Raw genomic sequence first — 25384 nt, 5'->3', positions numbered from 1 at the left:
GCCTCGGGACGTTTTACTATGTTAAAGGCGCTATATAAATGCAAGTTGTTGTCTTCGAATGGGCAGGATTTTTGAGATTTGCCGAGAATTTCTAACTTAGGAGCGATTTTGACTCTCCCCGAGATTTAACTTTGGCTCTTGCCGGAGATGTTTAATATTAAATATGGAAATGTAAATATAAGTGCAGCACATTACAAGGGCACTGGCACAAAAGCCCAGCAGAGGGCATCACCTACCCTCAAGTCATTTCAATTGGATTCTTGTAACTTACGAGAATGAAATTCACCAGCAAACCTTCTTCTGTCTGTATATCTTGGACTGCAGTTATACTGCCTCTTTTTCCTGTAGTCTCGTGAGCCTGCAATGCAATCCCACGAGATTCCTTCCATGAGGCTTGGTACCAAGCGGTTTGAAACGCCGGTGAGATATAAAACTGCCTATTTGATGCCATTTGGTAACATTCGCATAGAACCATAGAAAAGATTCAGCACAGAAGGAGGCCATTCGGCCCATCGTTGTCCACGCCGGCTCGAAGAACAACCAGGTGCCCATTCTAATCCCACCTTCCAGCGCCCGGTCCGTAGCCCTGCAGCTTACAGCACTTTAGGTGCAGGTCCAGGTACTTTTTAAAAAAGAGTTGAGGGTCCCTGCCTCTACCACCAATTCGGGCAGCGAATTCCATACACCCACCACCCTCCGGGTAAAAAAGTTTTTCCTCACGTCCCCTCGAATCCTTCCGCCAATCAGCTTGAGGGAGCGGAAGTCGGTCGAGTGTTTAAGCCCAGCTCGATCCTGGGCGGCAACTCGAAGCCACACGGCCCAGAATTTAACTTGGGATTCCTTGGCTGTGCATCACGGTCTACCGTTACGGGCCTTGACTCTGCCAGTGGCGTCCAGCTGCAACCCTGCAATTGAATCCCTCCGTTGCATCTCAATGTTAATCCGACCTTGACGGCCCTGCCACGTCCCCGGGTTGTCCCATTTCGGGTCAAAGCCCGATCAACTTCATTCAAGTCAACTAATTCCTGCCGTGTTTTCTGCCGAGGGCAACTTTAATCTAACTTGACGGGCGGGAGACCCCCCCCCACGGGATCGGGTGGATCACCGGTTTTACACCCCGCCCGATATCGCGCTACGTTGACTTCAGTGGAGAGTAAAATCGGGCGGGGAGGTGGGCGGAGGTGGTTAAACCAGGGTTGCGCCCGATCCCGCCGGCCGGGTTAGGTCAAAATTGCCCGAGTGTATTTTAATTTAAACGTCTGGATCTTCTCTGCAGATGCAACGATGGCAGTAACAACAACAACAACAACTTGTATTTATAATCGCACTTTTAACACATATAAAAAAATAACGTCTCAAAGGAAAGGGAGAGAAAAGAACGAACTTGCATTTATATAGCACCTTTCACGACCTCAGGACGTCCCAAAGCGCTTTCACAGCCAATGAGGTACCTTTGAAGCGTAGTCACTGTTGTAATGAGGGCCTTTCATGGCTAGGTGTAAGGAGAAGGAAGTAAGGGAGAGATTAGGAGGGGTGACTGGAAACTAAGTTGAGGAGGTGGATTTCCAGGAAGTGTTTAAAGCTGGAGAGAGAGGTGCCGACACAAAGAGGAGGGCCGAGCGGGCCAAAGACTCTACCAACCAATGGTGGCAGGAAGGGGAGCGCAGCGCACACTTCAAGCAAGAGCAACCCATGTAAAATTCAGAGCTAGAACTCAATTATATTAGTAATTCTTAGGTGTCGGCTGCGGTTCAGAGGGCCGCACTCTCTTGCCTCTGAGTCAGAAGGTCATGGGTTCAAGTCCCACTCTACACACTTGAGCACATAATCTAGGCTGGCACTCCCAGTGCAGTACTGAGGGAGTGCTGCACTGTCGGAGGTGCTGTCCTTCAGATGAGATGTTAAACCGAGGCCCCGTCTGCCCTCTCGGGTGGACCTAAAAGATCCCATGGCTGCTGTTTTGAAGAAGGGCAGGGGAGTTCTCCCTGGTATCCCTTAACCAACATCACTGAAAAACAGATTATCTCTTTGCTGTTTGTGGGATCTTGCTGTGCGTAAATTGGCGCTGCGTTTCCTACATTACAACAGTGACTACACTTCAAAAGTACTTAATTGGCTGTAAAGCGCTTTGGGACGTCCTGAGGTTGTAAAAGGCGCTATATAAATGCAAGTTCATTCTTTTTACAACAGCCGGAGCAGAATATAAACAGTAATAAAGAGTCGACACATTTAAAGATCGATATCTCAGGTAGTTACAAGGAAACGTTTAAAATAAAAATTGTGGACGTGCACAGCAGGTTGGTCAACATCTGAAAGAGAAACGACAGGTTAATGTTTCAGTCAGGACCCGTGCTCAGTATTGATGAAGGGTCTCCACCCGAAATGGCAGCCTTTCTTTCGCCAAACTGCTGCGAACAACACTTCTTTGTTTTTGTTTCTGATTTCCAGCTTTCGTAGTTTTTCTCCTCGGACCTGGAAACGACTGCGTGCAAAGCTGAGGAACAAATGTGTGTGGCATTTGCTACTTCATTTTAAATGGATTACTGCCTCCGTTAAAATGTGGGGGGGGGCGGAAAATACACCAGTATTGTATGCTGTCGTCTCTGGGCTTTTATCCCTGCTATAACGAAAGATTTAAGCTGATGTAAACGGGACTTAAATAAATCCATGATGCGTCTGTTAAAAGATATTAGAAAAAAAAGCATTATCATGGGAACACCATCACCTCCAAATTCCACTCCGAGCCACACACCATCCCGACTCGGACATATGTTGCTCCTTCCTTCATCGTCACTGAGTCAATATCCTGGAATTCCCTACCTAACGGCATCTTGGAGCAGCATCGCCACACAGACTGCAGCGGGTTCAAAGAGCAGGCTCACCACCACCTTCTCAGGGCAACTAGGGGATGGCCAATAAATGTGACCTTGTCAACATCTCTCACATCACAAGAGCAAGTAAAAAAAAGTTAAGTTTAAAGGGAACGATACAATAAGGTATCACTTTTCTAAAAGGCAAAGTGAAACACACGGATAATTTACTCAATGGGAAAAGTCCATATTTATTCATTGGTAAACAGTTAAGATGATTGCTGTTTAAAATAGAATGATTAAAAACTTACTCAAACATTATTTGTTTAGTTTGATCAGAGAATCAAGGAGATCTTCATAGAAAAGTGTTTGGCAAAGTTTGTCTCTGCATTTGAGGCAGAGCATCTGACACCATTGAAAGAAAGAACAAACTTGCATTTATGCAGCACCTTTCACAACCTCAGGACATCCCAAAACACTTTTGAAGTGTAATCACTCTTGTGATGTAGCAGCCAATTTGTACACAGCAAGGTCCCACAGACAACAATTAAATAAGGACCAGATTATCTGTTTTAGTGACATTGGTTGAGGGATATATAATGGCCAGGTCACCAGGGTGAATGCTCCTGCTCTTCTTTGAAATAATGCCATGGATTTTGCTGAAAGACAGCACCTCCAACAGTGCAGCACTCCTTTCAGTACTGCCACTGGGAGTGTCAGCCTAGATTACATGCTCAAGTCTCTGGAGTGGGGTCTCTGAACCCACAACCCTCTGACTCAGAGGTAAGTGTGCCACCCACTGAGCCACAGCTGACACGTTCAGTCTCTGTGAAAACATTAAGGTGTGATTTTAAACCCTAAGGACGGGTGGGTTGGGGGCGGGTGGGAGTTGAAAATAGTTGGTTTTTTGGGTCATGTCCGCAACCCGGCTTTATTTCCGGGTTTAAGGTCGGCGCGTAAAAGCACAGGCTTCCCGCTGGGAACGCAAAGTCCGAAAATTTTGCGGTTGCGGCCCAAAGAAACAACTATTTTCAACTCCCACCCGCCCCCCCCCCCCCCAACCCACCCACCTTTGGGGTTTAAAATCACCCCCTAACTGTCTCCCCAGCGTGTGATGCCTTGGCAATGAGTTTCAAGCCTTGCGGGGCTGTTCTCCCTTCCCTGGTGGCGATGGAAGAAATTAAAAAGGAAAAACCGTGCTGCAAGAACGGTGCAAATAATGAAAACCAAATGCGAATGTTCAGGTGGCTCTGCTGGATCGTGTTCTGCTGCTGCACAAGCTCAGCCTTCATCCACTTACTCCTCCCTGTTCATTGTGGCTCCACCCTACATCCCTCACCCTGAGAGACTTTACACTGTAGCTTTCCAAACTGGCGTTCCTTCCACAGCTCTTGGGGCCCTGTGAAAGTAACTCCTTGAATTTCAGCGGGTGCAATGTTTGATCGTATTGAATTGGGGCAATCGAGCTCCTTTTAAAACAAAGGAGAGAGGAGGCACTGGCCTCTTCAGAGAGGGATAGACGGCTTACAACAAACACACGTGCTTGCAGTTCCTAGGAAATGACGTTCAGTGAATCCTGACGTCGTGGGCAGCATATGGGCGTATAAAGAGCACCAGGCTGGCTCGTGTTTCCCTCAGACACAAGTATGAGGAAGCAGGGACAGCGTGAGATGCCCAGCGGAGGAAACGCCACCAGTAGCGGGGGAAACGTCGACCGTGGAGTAAAAGTCAAAACACTGAGAAACTCTGACTGAAAACAAACAGCTTTAACTCTGGCAGCTGAGCAGTGAGTACGATGTCTAAACTTTACACCCCTTAAAATTCCGCTTTCAGCATTTTCCCATTCTGCAAATCCCTTCGGTAGTAAAAGTGAATCTTTAAGTACGCAAAAACATTAAAGATGCTCTGGATACGATAATGTGTGGGAAGATTGGAATTTGGACTGGAGTGTGATCCACCACAGACAGAACGTTTTTTTGTTTCTATTGCACTGACGGATCGACTAATTGTTTCCACCTTGAAAGTTTTTGCTGCCTCTCTCAGTGCAGCTGTTTAACATCAGGACGGTTGAGAGGTGGTGTGGGGGGATGTGGGAGTGAGGTGAAGATTCTGTCTCTGTGCAATGCGTAGCAATGTTTTAAACAAGTGCTTTGCAGATTCCTTAACGATTTTGGCGCAGGCGGAGCAAACCTTGATAGAAATGCAATAAACTAGACTGGCTTCAAAAGTGAATCGTTTAATATTGTTTTCATAATGTTTTTGCAGAAGAATAACGATCGCTGTGATAACATAACAGCATTTTATCAGGGCAACTGGCAAATTCTCGCAAACTGTTGCAGGTATTTCGGTGATGGTCAGACCATTACTGCTCATTTGTTTTTTTAACTCTATGTGGAGCTGGATGAAGTCACCATGGTTCAGTTACATGCATCAGTGGAAATGACATTTGAGCAAGTCAGTTCTGAGCGAAAACATTTGGTAATATCACCCGATCATCTTGTTAGCAGGGAAATTAATTATTGAAATCTTGTCGCACAGGGTTATGTGGCATTTTTATTTCATTTCATTTAATAGTTCAGCGATGCGAAAACTGGAATGAAAATAAGGGAAGCTCGTCTTTTATCTTTTGGTTTAAATGGAACGTCATCGATATCCCTTTAAACAGCAGAGAGGTTATAAGGGGCAGTCAGCATTGATTTTGGAGAAATAGGTCATATCTAATGCATCGGCTGCAGTTCGTTGACGGAGTGACTGGATGAGGGATTTCCAGTGAATGTGATTTATTCAGATTTTCAGAAGGCATTCAGTAAAGTTCCACATGTGAGACTTTTAAAGTTTAAAGCCTTGTGGAAATAGTGGCAATTTTGGTAACATGTGGGAAATTTTAGCAAAATTGCTAACTGGATTGGAAGCAATAGGAAAAAACCCTCTCTCTTGGGATGGGGACAGGTGGGTGTCGTGACTGTAAGTCCTAATGAGACCTGTTCTGCCCCGCACACCCTGTCATTGACTATTTATAGGCAATATTTAAAATGGTGCCTCTAGTAACATTTGCTGGAGATCCCAATTCAAAGAAATTTATCAGCATTCAAAACAGAACTGGACAAATTAAGTAGGTAGTTTAAAGAATGCCAGATGTGTTTTAATATGGATGAATGTAAAGCAATCCACACTGAACAGGAAACGTGGAACACAGGAACGTAACAAATGACTGCCCATTGGCAAAGGTGGGAGAGAAAGGAGATCTGAGTGTGATCGTTAACCATTCAGTCAATGTGAAGCTGTTATCAATAAAACTAATCAAGTAATAAAAAGTGTCACAAAAGCATTAGATAATAAATCAAAAACTGGTGATTTTAACCATGTTTAACTCATTGGTGAGTCCATATTTAGAACACTGTTGTGTATTTTTGAGTGCCCTTGGCTTTAAAAACAAATTGATGAAAGAAATAAAGCCTTTCACGACCTCAGGACGTCCCAAAGTGCTTTTCAGCCAATTAATTACTTTTGAAGTGTAGTCACTGTTGCAATGTAGGCAAGAAAGTTGGGAGAAAAAGAACCCAGAAGGATTTTAGGACTATGAAGAGAGTCTCTAGGAGCAGCGTTTACCATCGAAGAAACGATTAAAGGGGGACAGGGTTCAGGTTTTTAAAGTGATGACAGGAATTGATAATTTAGGTTCAACCAGACTATTTAACTTGGACTGTGAGGACAGAACTATAGGATATTGGACAGAATAAATAAGCCTCAAGCTAGGATATAAATGAGAAACGGTTATTTCTTTCCTAGAGAGTAGATGATGTGTGTAATCACCCGTTCACCCATCACCCCTGTGCTCGCTGACCTACATTGGCTCCCGGTCCGGCAATGCCTCGATTTTAAAATTCTCATCCTTGTGTTCAAATCCCTCCACGGTCTCGCCCCCTCCCTGTCTCTGTAACCTCCTCCAGCCCTACAACCCTCCGAGATCTCTGCGCTCCTCCAATTCTTGGCCTCTTGGCATCCCCGATTTTCACCGCTCCACCATTGGCGGCCGTGCCTTCAGCTGCTTGGGCCCTAGGTTCTGGAATTCCCTCCCTAAACCTCTCTACCTCTTCTCCTTTAAGAGGCTCCTTAAAACCCACCTTTTTGACCAAGCTGTTGTTCACCTGTCCTAATATCTCTTTATGTGGCTCGGTGTCAAATTATGTCTGATAACCGCTCCAGTGAAGCGCCTTGGGACATTTTTACTAGGTTAGCCTTTCAGCAAAAAGCAATTTGTGCAATGCTGTTCACCTCCTTTAAAAATAGCTGGATAAATATCAGGAATGCAATTGGAGGCAGTAAAGATAGACAACGATGGACAGATTTTGTGTGGAGAATGACAGACCTTGTGCTGTTGGGACCACAGAATGCAACTTGGGTAAAGTTAAATAACTTGGTTACAAAGTTGGATAAATGTCTTTATCAGGTTACCTTTGGCAGTCAGGGGAAAATACCAGCTTTGTCCGCAGGACTGAATGTGTTGGGTGGAGTACGTGCTGCAGGAAATGCTACTTAAAGCACTTTTATACTTCCTTTCATTGTGCCCGTCTCGGGAGAGCGCCCTGTGCACACTGCTCTCCCCGGCTTAGCCTTGTTGTCAGGTGTCAGTCTCTAATGGCCTACTATAAATCCAGATTGTAGAGGAGGGCAGCCACACTAGACCAGCATCCTATGTTCAGAGAGACACTTAATCCAATGGTAGATCCATCAACCCGCAGTTCTGTGGGTCTACAACCCTGTACGTTCTCTGCAGGTCGGGCCATTTATGCTTAGCAGCGCAGCCAACAATTGGAGAACCAGGAATCTTACAGCGAGTTGCACTGCTTTAATGTGAAAACATTAAGCGATCGGGCTTTCTGGGCCGAAAGGCCTTTCTTATACTTAGTGGTACCACTGTCGTTTCTGAGTTAGGAGGTCGTGGGTTCAAAGTCCCGATCCAGAGACTTGAGCACAATATCTAGGCTGACATTCCCGGTGCAGTACTGAGGGAGTGCTGCACTGTCGGAGGTGCCGCCTTTCAGATGAGACATTAAACCGAGGCCCCGTCAGCCCTCTCAGGTGGATGTAAATGATTCCACGGCACTATTCGAAGAAGAGCAGGGGAGTTCTCCCCGGTGTCCTGGACAATATTTATCCCTCAACCAACATCACTAAAAAACAGATTATCTGGTCATTATCACATTGCTGTTTGTGGGACCTTGCTGTGCGCAAATTGGCTGCTGCATTTCCTACATTACAACAGTGACTACACTTCAAAAAGTACTTCATTGGCAGTAAAGCATTTCAGGACGTCCTGAGGTTATGAAAGGCGATATATAAATGCAAATCCTACTTTCTTCTTTCTTTCTCTGTGGTCAACTGGCCTGCTGACACTTGAGTGTTGTACAATGGGACTGACCATCCTATTATGGACCATCTATAACAGGACAAACTGTGTATCATTCCCACCACGATGAATTTCCTATCTCAGTTGAGCCGACTGGAATGGAACGGAATTGTACCAGTGTCTCAGAAAATAAACATTTTTGGGATACGGTATATGAGTAATTTGAGACATGATGTGTGGTGAGTGTAACTTGCTCGGGAGGAACGGGTGACCTTGGACTGATGGTCCCCAAAGCTCTCCAACACTGGGGGTTTTCCTCGCCTCATGTCTGGGTCTGTTGTAGACTAATTGATCGAGAACGATTAGTGAACAACTCCATTATCACTGTATCATGCGACTACCAGGATGGTAGAAGGCGGACTAGACGGACCTTGGTCTTTCATCGTCCAGCAATTCCTATGTCAGTCCCTTCAGGAGAGTTTGTGGGGATATTGATGAGAGAAGCGATGTAACAGGTAAAATTGCAACAGTTAGTGGGGAAAATAACTAGTTTTAATGGCGGGGTTCAGTAGCACCTCTGTGTGAGGAGACCCTTCAGCACTAATGCTAGTGATCTTTCTTTTCCAGCCTCGGCTAAGATGACTCTGAACACCCAGCGAGGCGATGGCCACGCCACACTGCAAAGACGCGCCAGCTCGCCAGTGCCCTCCGCTCATCAGCACCCGCACCCAGCTCGAGCCCACCCTGTCCGCGGCCTCACCACGGAGCGGGAGCTGGCGGCCCACCCTGCCCAGCTGCAGAGGCCCAACTTTGGCCACTCCGTTTCCTACCAGCCCGAGGAGAGGGAGCGCGGCAGCTGGTCCTCGGACTCCGCAGACTCCGACGTCTCCAGTGACTCCGGCTGTGGACTCTTCCGGGTGTTGCTGCTCGGGGATTCCGGAGTGGGGAAGTCCAGCCTGGCCAACATCTTTGCGGGGATCCAGGATGCTCACGGCGAGCATGCGGGAGGTAAGAATGGGAGCGTAGGAACAATAGTAGGCCGTTCAGCCCCTCGAGGGGAGCATAGGAACAGGAGTAGGCCATTCAGCCCCTCGAGGGGAGTATCGGAACAGGAGTAGGCCGTTCAGCCCCTCGAGGGGAGAATAGGAACAGGAGTAGGCCATTCAGCCCCTCGAGGGGGCGTAGGAACAGGAGTAGGCCATTCAGCCCCTCGAGGGGAGCATAGGAACAGGAGTAGGCCATTCAGCCCCTCAAGGGGAGCATAGAACAGGAATAGGCCATTCAGCCCCTCGAGGGGAGCATAGAACAGGAATAGGCCATTCAGCCCATCGAGTGTACATAGGAACAGGAATAGGCCATTCAGCCCATCGAGTGTACATAGGAACAGGAATAGGCCATTCAGCCCATCGAGTGTACACAGGAACAGGATTAGCCATTCAGCCCCACAAGGGTACATAGGAACATGAGTAGGCCGTTCAGCCCCTCGAGTGGAGTATAGGAACAGGAGTAGGCCATTCAGCCCCTTGAACGTACATAGGAACATAGGAACAGGAGTAGGCCATTCAGCCCCTTGAACCTGCTCCGTCATTCAGTTAGATCATGGCTGATCTGTACCTCAACTCCATTTACCTGTTTTTGATCCATATCCCTTGATACCCTCACCCAACAAAAATCTATCAACTACACTTTGTGATTTCACTCCCGAATGGTCTAGCTCTAATTTTAAGGTTATGCCCTCTTGTTCTGGATTTCCCCCACCAGAGGAAATAGTTTCTCTGGCATTCACCCTATCAAATCCTTTTATCATTTTAAACAACTCAAATAGGGCACCCCTCAACCTTCTAAACTCAAGGGAAGACAAGCCAAGTTTATGCAACCGGTCCTCATAATTTAATCCTCTTAGCCCCGGTATCATTCCGGTGAATCAGCGCTGCACCCTCTCCAAGGCCAATATATCCTTCCTGCGGCGCCCAGAACTGAAGATAACATTAAGTGATAGATTGAAGGAGCATCAACAAGAGAGCTCAGGAGAGCAGAAAGAGAGGTTGTAACAGAGGACAGAACGGGGGCGTAAAAGAATTAAAAAAGCAACCAAGAAAGAGAGAACAGGTTGATGAAGGAAAAGGTGGCAAAGCAAAAAGAGAATGAGAGGCAATGAACAGCTAAATAGAATACGCACTAGTGAAGGTTAGCGAAGGAAAAATAATTAAGAGGTACCTATTTCTATCTTCTGCTCAAAGAACTAATTCCTCTATTTTTGGTTGCGTCTAACGGTCACCAATCAAGAATGGAAAATGCCCTCAATTTTACTTTAGCCTCATCCAACACGTATTCGAAATCGAGAATGAAAGAAAGCTAGTCAGTCGCAGTGTTCCTATTAACGATACTCTTCAAACAATCCTTCAGCAGTTACATAGACATATGACTGGATCAGTGGTAAAATGCACAGAGCTTAGTCAAAGTAACCCAATGACAACTTTCCAAAACGCCCATTTTACCGGCCAGAACGTAGCAGTCTTTGTAGGTAGCTTGCTCCTGCTGCTAGCTCCAACCTGACCTAACTCCCAGTGTCAGCCCGCACCAAACTGATGCCTGCTGGCAACTGAGACTTGATTCTGATGTGTATGGTACTTGCATATTGTTAACTGAGCATTAGATGGCCCCCTGGTTGGAGTAAGCACATAGAATCATAAAATAATTACAGCACGAAAGGAGACCATTCAGCCCATCGAGTCCGTGCCAGCTCTCTGCAAGAGTAAACCAGCTAGTCCCACTCCCCCACCCTATCCCCCTAGCCTTGCAAAATAGAATCAAAATGGATTCCATCTTTTACACCCCCTTTCTGTCCTCTGTTATAATCTCTCTTTCTGTTCTCCTGAGCTCCTTCATTCTATCATTTACATTTTAGCAATTATACTCCAAGGTCTCCCTTGTGTTTTTTTGTTATTCTTTGATGGGAAGATTCTAGAGGGGTCTGGAAATAAAAGCAGTTAGTTATAACCATAAGAACATGAGAAATAAGAGCAGGAGTAGGCCATTCGGCCCCTCGAGCCTACTCCGCCATTCATTAAGATCATGGCTGATCTTCTACCTCAACTGCACTTTCCCGCCTGATCCCCACATCCCTTGATTCCCCTAGAGTCCAAAAATCTATCTATCTCAGTCTTGAACATACTCAATGACCCAGCATCCATCAGCCCTCTGGGGTAGAGAATTCCAAAGATTCACGACCCTCTGAGTGAAGAAATTTCTCCTCATCTCAGTCCTAAATATCTGACCCCTTATCCTGAGACTATGCCCTCTAGTTCTAGATTCTCCAGCCAGGGGAAACAACCTCTCAGCATCTACCCTGTCAAGTCCCCTAAGAATCTTATATATTTCAATGAGATCACCTCTCATTCTTCTAAACTCCAGAGAGTATAGGCCCAACCTACTCAATCTCTCCTCATAGGACAACCCTCTCATCCCAGGAATCAATCTAGTGAACCTACATTGCACTGCCTCTAAGGCAAGTATATCCTTCCTTAGGTAAGGAGACCAAAACTGCACACAGTACTCCAGGTGTGGTCTCACCGAAGCCCTGTACAATTGCAGCAAGACTTCTTTACTCTTGTACTCCAAGCCCCTTGCAATAAAGGACAATGTACCATTTGCCTTCCTAATTGCTTGCTGTACCTGCATGTTAACTTCCTGTGTTTCGTGTATGAGGACACCCAAATCCCTCTGAACACCAACATTTAAATAGTTTCTCGCCATTTAAAAAATACTCTGTTTTTCCATTCTTCCTACCAAAGTGAATAACCTCACATTTCCCCACATTATACTCCATCTGCCACCTTCTTGCCCACTCACTTAACCTGTCTATATCCGTTTGCAGACTCTTTGTGTCCTCCTCACAGCTTTCTTTCCCACCTAGCTTTGCATCGTCAACAAACTTGGATTCATTACACTCGGTCCCTTCATCTAAGTCATTACCACACAAATACGGATGTTTATTCAGACATCGTTGACACCTCTATCAGCCCTAACTCAACCCAGCTCCCACTGCCAGCCCCGACCCAATGAAACTGCTCCTGGCAACCCTGACCCGACTTCACCCAACTCCAATTGACACCCCACTAACTACCAGGAAAGACTGAACAGACTGGGGCTCTTTTCTCTAGAAAAGAGTAGCCTAATAGAGGTCTTTAAAATTATGGAAGTGTTTGATAGGGTAAACGTAGAGAAGATGTTCCCACTTGCGGGGGAGACCAGAACTAGGGGTTATAAATATAAGATAGTCACCAATAAATCCAATAAGGAATTCAGGAGAAACTTCTTTACTCAGAGAGTGGTTAGAATGTGGAACTCGCTCCCACAAGGAGTAGTTGAGGTGAATAGCATAGATGCATTTAAGGGGAAGCTCGATAAACACATGAGGGAGAAAGGAATAGAAGGATGTGCTGATAGGGTTAGATGAAGTCGGGAGGAGGAGGCTCGTGTGGAGTATTGACCAGTTGGGCCGAATGGCCTGTTTCTGTGCTGTAAATTCTATGTAATTCTATGTAATGTAAAAACCATTTGCAATTTCACTTTAAGTAGTGCACAGTGAAAACCAGTGAGGCAATGGGGGAAGCAGCTAGACGGACAAAAATAGAGAGACGTAGAAACAAGATGGATATTTATATAGTTTCTATAAATACAATGTGCTGATACAGCTGATGGCTGCTCAGGGTGGAGGATTGAAATGTGCTGAACAATTCAACCTTCAACATTCTTGAAGATATGAATAACTGGAATATATATATACCCACTCCCTCGGCCAAATTGCCACTCTTCATCTGTGAGCCTAGCCATTGAGTGTTGTGGGCTATCCAACCATGGGGGGAGTCACAGCCACACCTGATGCTGTCGTTACCAATCTCCAAGTGTGTGTATGTATGAGTATAAACAAATAAATATAGATACACTTGGAGATGTCCTTGGTAAGGACAGGATCAGGTGCAGCTGTGATTCCCCCCATGGTCAGATAGCCCACAACACTCAATGGCTAGGCTCACAGATGAAGAATGCCAACTCGGGCGAGGTAGTGGAGGGCGTCCAGCGCCCGAGTGACCACGTCCCCCGGCCCTTTTACAGGAGAGGGGAAGGGAAGGAGAGCGGAGTGGAAAAAAATAGCTACATAAGCGTCTGTGCACAAAAAAAAGCCCCAAAACAAATCGGTTAAGAGACAGGGAGCCATACAAAGGACAACAACAACAACGAATGACATTTATATCGCCTTTAACGTAGAAAAGAAAAAGTCCCAAAGCGATTCACAGAGGCATAATCAGAAAATGGACACCGAGCCAAGGAAGGAGATATTGGGAGGAGTGAGCAACAGCTTAGAGGAGGAGAGGGAGGCGGAGAGGCCAAGGGGTTTAAGGGAGAGAATTCCAGAGCGTGGGGCCCAAGAGGCTGAAGGCCCGACCCCCAATGGTGGGGCGAAGGGAGGGGGGGAGCGAAAGATTTTTTTTAAATTGAGGAAAAAGGCAGGGAGGAATAAAGTAGCGAGAGAGAGAGATCTGAGCGACTGCATACTTTATGAGACCTGCTGTTACTGTTCACAGTACAAAAGGTCAGGATTTGCTTTGAACTCAAGACTCTAGGAACACTGAAACTGGGAGCAACAAGGCAACTAATAACCACTGGGTCTCTTTTCCAGCCTAATTTCAGGCTGTAGTTATGGAAAATGTTTGAGTGCATAAGCTTAACTTTTTACAGAGGATGCATTCCTTATTAACGAGCGCTACCACTGTACAGTCCACAGGGAAATTTAGAATCCTGACAATGTTTTGAGCACAAATAATTCAGCTCTTTGGAAAATAAATGCTTGATTCCTGATAAATCGCAGCTGGCAAATGAAAACAACTCTCTGCAGATATCAGACATGTTCGCCTTTCGCTTAATAGATTTGAAAACCCACGACTGATTGCTCCTTTGCGCAGAAATTGTTAGGCCAAAGAGAGAAAGTCATTCCAATCGAACAAGACGGGTCAAACTTCTGGTGACTATCCTGCCTTGCAGGTTGGATCAGAAGGTTAAAAACCACAGAAGGGACTTTGGAGGTGCGGCAGGAACAGGAATCAGTACGACCCAGGGTTTGACTCCAGCGAGCCATTAGTGTCCCGTGTGAAACAAGTTTGGCTAATCTCAATCCCGCCCTACGCTCTGGAATTCCCTCCCTAAACCTCTCCGCCTCTCCTCTTTTAAGACGCACCTTAAAACCTATCTTTAACCAAGCTTTTGCTCATCTGTCCAAAACATCTCCTCATGGTGCTCAGTGTCAAATTTTGCTTTGACTGTCGCTCCTGTGACGCGCCTTGAGCGACGTTTTACGAGGGAAAAGGCACTATATAAATGCAGGCTGTTGTTGTTATCAGTAGAGGTGAATCCACGATGCGAAATCGTCCTTAATTTGCAAGTCCTTTGAGAGAGACCACAAGGATGGCTGGTGTGGAAAGTGGACGCATTATACTGGGAGGGGCAGCTCTTCAGAGGTGATTGTCGGAGCAGAATGCAGGGAGCTCTAGCCTGTATCTCAGAATGCTATATCTGACCTGAGCTAGGGTGAACCGGGTGCCAAAAATAGAAAAAGTATTCCTTTCCCAGCACCAGCACTGGGCCCACCGTTGAGCACAGAAATATTTTTAAAAGTGCTAAAGATACACCCAGGTTATCCCAAACGCCAACCATGTTAAGCATTAACTCATAGCCCAAGGCATGCGAGGCCGAGTCATTAGCTGAAATCAAAACCCCCGCCCCCCCCCGCCCCCACCCCCGGTTCACTGACAATTTAGCAGCAGCCTCTCCCACTGCTGCGTCAGAACTTGGCCGTGCGATGGACAATTGGATCAATGCCATCAAGAGTTTGTGCTAAAGCAACATCTGATTTGCGGCCTGCGATCCACAGCTGGTTGAGATTCAGATGCCAACCAAATTCCTTGGCCATGGCAGTGAGGGGGGGGGGGGGAGGGAGGGAGGGACGGAGGGGGAGGGGGGGGAGGGTTAGTACTGCCCTTAAGAGCTGTTGCTTCCTCATACAACAACAACAACTTGCATTTATATAGCACCTACGTTATAGTAAAATCTCCCAAGGCGCTTCACAGCAGCGATTATCAGTCAACATTAGTCGCCGAGCCACTTAAGGAGAGGTGGGAGGGGCGGGGGGCGGGGTGGTGGGGCACAGTTCTGGTGTTGTGAGTCAGCCCTGAAATTTCCTGCGTTTCCTAAAATAGGCGCGAGACGCAGCAACGTGACCCCCTTACGATCTCGGGAGGGTTGTCGGGCTGGAGGAGGAAGCGATTGACAAACCAGAGGCAAGCCACCCTCTGCCATTCTTGCGCCCCTTCGTACCTGCCAGTGACAAAGTTGGAGGTGACAGCAAAATCAGACTGCGGCCAGGCAATAGGCCCCTCCCTTTCTCCGTGTGACGCATTACTAGCCGTGCTTGACGTGTCTGCAGTGCTACTGGGAGTGGCAGCAATAACAATGTGCAATGATTTGCCTTGGCTGCAGCTTGGATGGGTTTTAGGGCCCGCACTCGTGTTGTAGATTTCTGCACCTCAGGGAGAGGACGGCCTTGTTACCGTTACTGCAGCAAGTGAGCCATTGGTCAGGGGACAGAATCCCAGCATTCCATCCCCCCCCCCAGAAAGTCACATCAATGAATGGGGCTCTGAAGCACTAATCGTGATTGGATACATTGCAACAGCTATTCTCAATGGTTTTTAGGAACATAGGAACAGGAGGAGGCCATTCAGCCCCTCAAGCCTGTTCCACCATTCAGTTAGATCATGGCTGATCTGTATCTTAACTCCATCTACCCACCTTGGTTCCGTAACCCTTAATACCCTCGCCTAACAAAAGTCTATCAATCTCAGTTTTGAAATTTTCAATTGACCCCCAGCCTCAACAGCTTTTTTGGGGGAGAGAGTTCCAGATTTCCACTCCCCTTTGTGTGAAGAAGTGCTTCCTGACATCACCTCTGAATGACCTAGCTCTAATTTTAAGGTTATGCCCCCTTGTTCTGGACTGTCCCACCAGAGGAAATGGTTTCTCTCTATCTACCCTATCGTATCATCTTAAACATCTCAATTAGATCACTCCTTAACCTTCTCAACTCGAATGAATACAAGCCTAGTCTATGCAACCTTCCTCAAAATTTAACTCTTTTCGCCCCGGTATCATTCTGTTAAATCTGTGCCTCACCCCCTCCAAGGCCAATATCTCCTTCCTGAGGTGCGGTGCCCAAAACTGAGCTCTGAATGGTGTCTAACCAGAGCTTTATACAACTGTAGCATAACTTCATCTCCATTGAATTCCAACCCCCTTGAGATCAAGGCTGACATTCCATTAGCCTTTTCATTATTTTCTGTACCTGTCCACTAGTTTTTAGCGATTTCTGCACATGGACCCCTAAATCTCTCTGTTCTTCCACAATTCCTTGCTTCTTGCCATTTAGATAATACTCTGATCTATCTTTTGGGTGATGCTGTGTGATGTCTGCACATAGAATTCCTCTGTCCACCAATTTAAAATAAGGGGGTTCACAGCGAACATAGAATATAAACACATTATCGCTTTCTCATTGCTAATCCCGCACCGCGATTTCACCCTATTTATGTGCTGTCCGCTCTATCATCACCCCCATCACTAATCTGTTTAATCTGTTTGAAAAACTTTCCCAAGGAAATTAAGCCTTGTTACAGATAGCAACTGAATTACATTTGTAAGGACTATGCAATAGAGTAATCGAAAAAAAGAACTTGCATTTATATAGCAACTTTCACAACCTCAGGATATCCCAAGGCACTTCACAGCCAATGGAAACATGGCAGCCAATTTGTGCACAGCAAGCTCAGAACCACACCAGAAAAGGCAGACGGGGCCTCGGTTTAACGCCTCATCTGAAAGACGGCACCTCCGACAGTGCAGCACTCCCTCAGTACTGGCACTGGGAGTGTCAGCCTGGGACATGTGCTCAAGTCTCTGGAGTGGGGCTATGAACACACAGCCTCCTGACTCTGAGATGAGAGTGCGACTCACTGAGCCACAGCTCACTGGCTCAGCCCAGACATTGGAGCATTTTGTCAACCATTTGATATCAGGGATAGTCCCAAGAGAGCCGAAGGTTGCAATGAGACGTGTAGACATTCACGTTCCTCGTGCGCTCTTCTTACTGGTTTTCTCCCAACTCGTTGGACAGCAGCAGTCTCTTTTAGACTAACAAGTGCCATTTCTTGGCCAAAAAATGCCAAGTTGCCTGGTCCCAGTACGTGCCGCTCGGTAACCGACGACTCGGGGGTGTATGAAATCAACAGGGGAAGGGAGGGAGCGCGACACACGTTCACCTCCTCCCCCTGACCTGGTGAGTAAATGACTCCGCCAGCCATACGTCCCCCTCGACAGTCTGACCTCCGAGATCATGTGGTCGTGTGACTAGGGGGGAGGGGCGGGGAGGGGGGTGCCAGAGGACATGTGAAAATGTGAGGATCTTTTGAAGCTGTGAGGCTGAGCGGTTGAACAGCTCCGGAAGTGGGCAACGAAGTGACTGCAAGACCTCACAACTCATTGCTTCTTGCATCCACGGGGACGAATCACGTTTGTTTTCCTCGATGTTCCTCATGCCAGATTTAGTCTTGATTATTGTGTGTTGCTCATTTGTTTCAGAGGACACGTATGAACGAACTCTAACCGTTGATGGAGAAGACACAACCTTAATAGTAATGGATACATGGGGAACTGAGGTACTACCATTTGCTTTTTCTAATTCATTCTCGGGATGTGGGCATCGGTGGCAAGGCCGGCATTTATTGCCCGTCTATAGTTGCCCCTTGAGAAGGTGGTGGTGAGCCTCCTTCTTGAACCGCTGCAGTCCGTGTGGTGAAGGTTCTCCCACAGTGCTGTTAGGAAGGGAGTTCCAGGATTTTGACCCAGCGACGATGAAGGAACGGCGATATATTTCCAAGTCAGGATGGTGTGTGACTTGGAGGTGGTGGCATTGCCTTGCGCCTGTTCTAGGTGGTGGAGGTCGAGGGTTTGGGAGGTGCTGTCGAAGAAGCCTTGGCGAGTTGCTGCAGTACATCCTGTGGATGGTACACACTGCAGCCACGGTGCACCAATGATGGAGGGAGTGAATGTTTAAGGTGGTGGATGGGGATGCCAATCAAGCGGGCTGCTTTGACCTGGATGGTGTCGAGCTTCTTGAGTGTTGTTGGAGCTGCACTCATCCAGGCAATTGGAGAGTATTCCATCACACTCCTGGCTTGTGCTTAAAACCACCGAGAAATTTTCTCATTCCATAGTTAAGTTCTTTTCTCACATCTTTAGCTTCCCCCAAACATCATTCTCTGACTCAGAGGGCAGGCGGGCAACTGCCATTCAAAGCCCTTTATCAATGCCATTCTGAAGCAGCTGGACAGTTGGTGCTCAACAGGATCGGGCAAATTGAGTTACTCTCTTGTTTTCCCTTCCATTTATCTGACAAGCATGTCCTCCCCCTCCCCTTGCACTTTCTGTAGCTGTCCCAACTGAGGTCATGAACTCAGATGAGCCATTTCCCACCGTGTGCTATTATTAGCCCTCCCATTAATGTGTTCACAAAGGTTCCTGTTTGTACTATTTTAATGCGGGCACTAAGGCGTGGAAATTGGTCCCCATCGCATCCGATAAATTGGGCAAAAAATTAGTATCCGGGAGGGGGTGGGGGGGGGGGGGTGGTGGTGAGCACACCGAATTCTGGACACGGTCTCTCATGTCCAATCTCCACCGGCTGTTGGCGTCCTCAGCTCTCCTGCTTTATGGAAATGAGGGGCCTGAGACCCAATTTTGCAGCGAGCCTCCGGCCAAAGTCTTCGGTGCTGGTCCCAATCCCCCTGCCCGCTTCCCGCTTCGGTTACCAGCGCTGCACGACTCTCTCCCGCTAACCTATCTGTTCCGCCGCTCGCTTTGACGGGGCAGACGGGGGGAATTCACACGTCAGCACCTTAATGGCCGAGCCAAAAAAAAAAATCAACAGGCAAATGGAATCGAACCCAAAAGCACGTTGAATCTCAGGGATGTTTCGAGGGCTCGGAGGCATTTAAAAAAAAGGTTGACCGCAGCTCACTAAGGGAATGAAGGAACATGAGGATAGGGCGGGAAAGTGGAGTTGAGGTTGAAGATCAGCCATGATCTGATTGAATGGCGGAGCAGGCTCGAGGGGGCGTATGACCTACTCCTGTTCCTATTCCTTGTCTTCTTCCGTTCTTACGTTCTCACTTTCTGCAAGGAGAAGCTGTTCCGGGAACACCCATTCTCAAAGCAACCCAGAACCACAATACTTTTAGAGGCTGGTATTTCTGCTTTAGTCACTGTGGAGGACAGGGCTCGGTCAGTAACAAGCTGAGGCTGAACGAGGTATCAAACATGAACTGCACACATACGGAAATCGAGTGCTATTTGTAGAAGGGGCTTACTTGGTTGCAAATTCTGTGTCACTTTAATACTGCTGGAGGTGAATCCCAAATCCTGGGGATGGGGCCATTTGAATCACAAGGGCGGATTTCCACGCCTGTAGCAATGTAATAAGGTCCCTGCCTCGCAGATGCAGCCCGGGGGCTTTGATAGGGTAAATAAGGAGAAAGCGTTTCCACTGGCAGGAGGGTCGGTAATCAGAGGACACACAGATTTAAGATAATTGGCAAAAGAACTGGGTTGGGGGGGAGATGAGAAGAAATTTCTTTAACGCACCGAGTTGTTATGATCTGGAACGCGCTGCTTGAAAGGGCGGGGGAAGCAGATTCAGTGGTAACTTCCAAAAGGGAATTGGATAAATTGCCTTCGCAAATTGGCGGGCGTGGGTTTACCGCCTGATCCTTTCTCTCTCCAGGGTGACGAGCCGTGGGTTCAGGATTATTGTATGCAGGTGGGCAACGCCTACATCATCGTCTACTCCATCACCGACCATGCCAGTTTTGAAAGCGCGTCAGAGCTCCGCATTCAGCTGCGGAGGATGAGACAGGCGGAAAACATCCCAATCATCTTAGTGGGGAACAAGAGCGACTTGGTTCGGTGTAGAGAGGTCTCGGTAGAAGGTGAGTGTGTGTTCAGAGACAGAGTGGTCACCAGTACTGGACAGGTGCACACTGCCCCGTCTCACCTCAACTCAACCCTTTGCGGAATCCAATCAACTCTAGATACATTCATGATCTGAGCGTAACCTGATTAAACTATGCTGTTTCCGACTGTATAGCCACTTCCCATTTATTCTAATTGTATAACGTTCCAATTGATCCGATCCTTTCCGACTCACTCCCACTGGACAACATCCAGGCTTGGGCTCATAAGTGGCAAGTAACATTCGCGCCAGACAAGTGCCAGGCAATGACCATCTCCAACAAGAGAGAGTCTAACCACCTCCCCTTGACATTCAACGGCATTACCATCGCCGAATCCCCCACCATCAACATCCTGGGGGTCACCATTGACCAGAAACTTAACTGGACCAGCCATATAAATACTGTGGCTACAAGAGCAGGTCAGAGGCTGGGTATTCTGCGGCGAGTGACTCACCTCCTGACTCCCCAAAGCCTTTCCACGATCTACAAGGCACAAGTCAGGAGTGTGATGGAATACTCTCCACTTGCCTGGATGAGTGCAGCTCCAACAACACTCAAGAAGCTCGACACCATCCAAGATAAAGCAGCCCGCTTGATTGGCACCCCATCCACCACCCTAAACATTCACTCCCTTCACCACTGGCGCACTGTGGCTGCAGTGTGCACCATCCACAGGATGCACTGCAGCAACTCGCCAAGGCTTCTTCAACAGCACCTCCCAAACCCGCGACCTCTACCACCTAGGACAAGGGCAGCAGGCGCATGGGAACAACACCACCTGCACGTTCCCCTCCAAGTCACACACCATCCCGACTTGGAAATATATCGCCGTTCCTTCATTGTCGCTGGGTCAAAATCCTGGAACTCCCTTCCTAACAGCATTGTGGGAGAACCGTCACCACACGGACTGCAGCGGTTCAAGAAGGCGGCTCACCACCACCTTCTCGAGGGCAATTAGGGATGGGCAATAAATGCCGGCCTTGCCAGCGACGCCCACATCCCGTGAACGAATAAAAAAAAAACTCCCATTGTATAGCATCCAATAGACCGAGCTCCTTCCGACTCACTCCTGCTGTATGGAATTCCATTAAGGCAACTTGCTTCCCATTTACTCCATTGCAGAGTTTCAATTGACCACATCCCTTCCCACTCACTCCCATTGTACAGGACTCCCATGGAACCAACCCCTTCACCAATCACTTCTATTGTATAGATTTTATGGTACGGTAGTGTAGTGGTTATGTTACTGGACCAACAATTCATGAGACCTGGACTAATGATCCAACAAATGCGAGTTCAAATCCCACCATGGCAGCTTCAGACTTTGAATTCAGTTTTTAAAAATCTGGAAATAAAAAGCTGGTGCCAGTAAAAGTGACCGTGAAGCTGTCGGATTGTCGTAAAAACCCAACTGGTTCACTAATGTCCTTTAGGGAAGGAAACCTGCCGTCCTTACCCGGTCTGGGCCGATATGTGACTCCAGTCCCACACCAATGTGGTTGACTCTTAGCTACCCTCTGAAGTGGTCTAGCAAACCACTCAATTGAAGGAACGCCGACCGTCACCTTCTCACAGCAACTAGGGACGGGCAATAAATCCCGGCCTTGCTAGCAACGCCCACATCCCGAGAATGAATTGAAAAAACAGATTGAATGGACCCAATCTCCATCCCCTTGTGTAGCAGCCCTGTTGGCCAGCCATTTCCTACTCACACCCTCTCTATGATCCAAACATGAAATACATCCCAATTAAACCACTAAATATACTCAATCCACTTTCACCCAGAGGCATGTTTTAATATCTTCTACATTGAGATCAGATTGAATTGCTGTATCTATGATTAAATGGGCCGTTCTACAAGGATTTGAAACATATTGTGTCCCTCTTTAGTTTATCTTGGAGCTCCTGGTCCAAGCAAAACATTTTTTGACAGACCAGTTATCTGCATATTAACCTTCAACTTTGGACTTTTTTTTACACTACACAAGAGCACATATCTGCACGGATATGATCAGGCAGAAACTCGGTGCCTCTCCTCAAACCTCTCTTGCTCAGAGTGCTGAATTTTTCCATTCGTAAGTAACTTGGATGCTTCCTCAACCCAGATAGATAAAAATAGTCTGATTCTATCTGGGCGGCCTCAAGCTCTTGGCTGAAAACAGTGCGACTGCTCATCTATTGACATCATAAACTAGGAATTTAAACAAAAGATTCGAAGCTCAACTTTCCCTCAAAGAGCTGGAAGTCTTACAAAACAAGGATTACTGAACAAAGAAAACTTATTCCCATTAATGTCAGAACTAAGCTTGGGATTTAAGATTATGCAGACCAATATGAAGGAGAGGCCGTTCATTATCTGACTGGTTTCACGCAGCATTTGCGATTCTTTTTATATACGTCGTCTGCAATTCAAAATCCATCAGAGAATGTCAGGAAAATTCAGAGGCATTGACACAATAAAGCCGATGATTAGCATTTTCAAATCTGTGGGAGTGAAGGGTGGGATAGAGGGAGGAGAGGGTAGGACATCATGCATTCTCGCATTTAGTTCTACTCCTTCTTATTCCAGATGCCTTGACTCAGTGGGTATCACTCTCACCTCTGAAGTTAGAAAGTTGTGGGTTCAATTCACACTCCACAGACTTGAGCTCAAAATCCAGGCCGACACTCCCAGTGCAGTACTGAGGGAGTGCTGCACTGATGGAGGTGCCAGCATTCTGATGAGACGTTAAACCGAGGCCCCGTCTGGATGTAAAAGATCCCACGGCCACTATTTCAAAGAAGAGCAGGGGAGTTCTCTCCGGTGTCCTGGCCAATATTTATCCCTCAACCAACATCACTGAAGAAACAGATTACCTGGTCATTTATCTCATTGCTGTTTGTGGGATCTTGCTGTGCGCAAATTGGCTGCCGCGTTTCCTACATTACAACAGTGACTATGCTTCAAAAGTAAAAGGCTATAAAGCATCTGTTATATCATTGAAGCCCTCATTCAGATAGACTCATTTCCACATTTCTCCTACCTTGGTAGACACTATATCCCCCTAAGCCCCCTCACCTCACCCCCCCACCCCACTGAGTCAGGAATCTATCCATCTCCTTTTTGAATACTTCATTCAATTACCAGCAATACCTCCAGCCAACAGGAGACACGACTGATGCAGGACACAGCGGATAACGTCACATTTCCGGGTGGTGTATCTCACTTACAAAACCCATTCCACGCACTGACAGGGATACAAAAAACGGGTGACATTGAATATTTCACTCAACACCACACGGCTTTGAAAAAAAACCAAAAAAAAAACCAAATGCCATCTCCTCTGATCCCAAGTTTCTATTTTCTGTTGCAGAGGGACGAGCGTGCGCTGTGGTGTTCGACTGCAAGTTCATTGAGACCTCCGCCGCCCTTCATCACAACGTGAAGGAACTTTTCGAAGGCATCGTGCGGCAGATACGGCTGCGTAAGGACAGCAAGGAAGCCAACGAGAGGAGGATGGCCAGCCACAAGCGGAGGGAGAGCATCACAAAGAAAGCCCGCCGGTTTCTGGACAAGTTCGTGGCGAAAAACAACAAGAAGATGGCCTTAAAAGTCAGGTCAAAATCCTGTCATGACCTTTCAGTGTTGTAAATATAACAGAAGTCCGAGCAAACCAGTCACCTTGGGGGGGACAGTAATCACGACTGGTTGTTTAAGGCAGGACCAAGTTCTGTTCATTTATATTCCTAATCTGGTATCTCTTATCAGTGGCCGCGACCATATCACCAGGTGGCTGCTTAACCCCGATGGAGAAAACCTGACTTGCTAAAGACGGATGAACCTTTGAGTCATGTCCAACAGGATGGGTTTCTGCAACATCTTATTAACCGCCTCCGTATTAAAAAAAAGGGAGGAATTGACCAGCATCACGTATGTGATACATGAACGAAGCAATAACGGTATATTTTAATCTGTGGACAGAATTCTGCCGACGAGCGCTTGGACAAACAAGGCTTTCACTCTCTTTCGTTTTTCAGACACGCTCTTTCTTTGAGGATACTTCCTTGTTATTTCCTTTAGTAGATTGTCTTGATCACCTCCTGATTAAGCCCGTTACTGCTTAGTACAAGCATTACAAGTCTGAGTTCTGAACAGAACTCAAACCCAGAGCTACCTACCAGTTGGTTCGATGAGTGCCTTTGAATTTGATACCAAAGACTAAAACTCAAGTTGGTGTAACTTTATATCTGCAATGTTTACAGGGGTCAGGCCTTTGAAGTGTTTTTTTTTGGGAAGGGGTGGGGGGTGGGTGGTTGTGGATGTTATAAGATCCATAATAAAGTTTGTCTCAGAATATCTAGTTTAGATAACACTGTATAGAATTAGAGCCTTATTCTTTTAGGTCTTTTTTTTAAGTTTAGATTAATGGTAGATTACATTTAAATAATAGAAATATTATTTCTACTTATCTCATGGGTGTAAGCACAGTAATTGTTTCCAACTCTCAGAGGGAGCCGTCCTATACTGGAAGAAAAGTCTTGTCATGCTGTAAACAAACCTCAAGTCTGTTGGTTTACCACATGTAGGACCAGCATCAGACTCGGAAGCTGAATGGAGTGTTGGGACCACCAGAATGCCCCTTGGTGGCTGCGATTGATCAGATCATTTTCAGCCAATCCATCAGATGCTGCTTCACTGGGAACTAAACTATTCCACCCGGGGGGAGGGGCAGCGATGGAAAGAGAAGCCATAACCTAATGGTCAAAATCGATTTGCCGCTCTCTAGAGCAATGAAGTCCATGGCCAATACTAACCTACCTCCCTGCTTGAAGAAGACTGGAAGTTGGGTGAAGAAACCATGTGTTGTATAAGGTAGAATTGGAGGTTAGGGTTTACTGAGTCCATTCCAGCTAAAGGAACAAAGCACTAAGATGAGATACTCTGATTATCATTGAAAGCAAAACCCTAACTATTTCGGTGCGTCTCAAATTTGTGGAAGCTTGAAAGTAAGTAGTGAAATAGACCGCATTGGATGGGAGAAGAGCAGAAATTGTCCCGAATAAAGACCTTCTCAGAACATCTGGCTTCTTACCCTCTTTCGATCTTTTCGGAACTGCCAGTCCCT

General features: G+C 46.8%; 1 protein-coding gene across 1 annotated transcript; it reads left to right on the top strand.

The window, feature by feature from the left end:
• Positions 1 to 4242: 4242 nt before the first annotated feature.
• On the top strand, positions 4243 to 24557 carry rem1 (RAS (RAD and GEM)-like GTP-binding 1). The gene is made up of 5 exons (XM_068000243.1): positions 4243 to 4596; positions 8788 to 9168; positions 17851 to 17927; positions 20051 to 20255; positions 23633 to 24557. Exons 2-5 carry the CDS (start codon positions 8799 to 8801, stop codon positions 23908 to 23910), a joined length of 930 nt encoding a protein of 309 aa, XP_067856344.1. The 5' UTR covers positions 4243 to 4596; positions 8788 to 8798; the 3' UTR covers positions 23911 to 24557.
• The last annotated feature ends 827 nt before the right edge of the window (positions 24558 to 25384 follow it).

The sequence above is a fragment of the Heptranchias perlo genome, chromosome 19 (genome assembly GCF_035084215.1).
Source record: "Heptranchias perlo isolate sHepPer1 chromosome 19, sHepPer1.hap1, whole genome shotgun sequence".
Lineage (NCBI taxonomy): Eukaryota > Metazoa > Chordata > Chondrichthyes > Hexanchiformes > Hexanchidae > Heptranchias > Heptranchias perlo.
The sequence above is the reverse complement of the archived record's forward strand: the minus strand, read 5'-3'. Positions and strand labels throughout refer to the sequence as shown.

Coding starts and splice junctions, on each gene's coding strand:
- rem1 (XM_068000243.1), top strand. CDS start 8,799: ATGACTCTGAACACCCAGCGAGGCGATGGCCACGCCACACTGCAAAGA. Junction 9,169..17,850: donor TCACGGCGAGCATGCGGGAG/GTAAGAATGGGA, acceptor CATTTGTTTCAG/AGGACACGTATGAACGAACT. Junction 20,256..23,632: donor TAGAGAGGTCTCGGTAGAAG/GTGAGTGTGTGT, acceptor TTTCTGTTGCAG/AGGGACGAGCGTGCGCTGTG.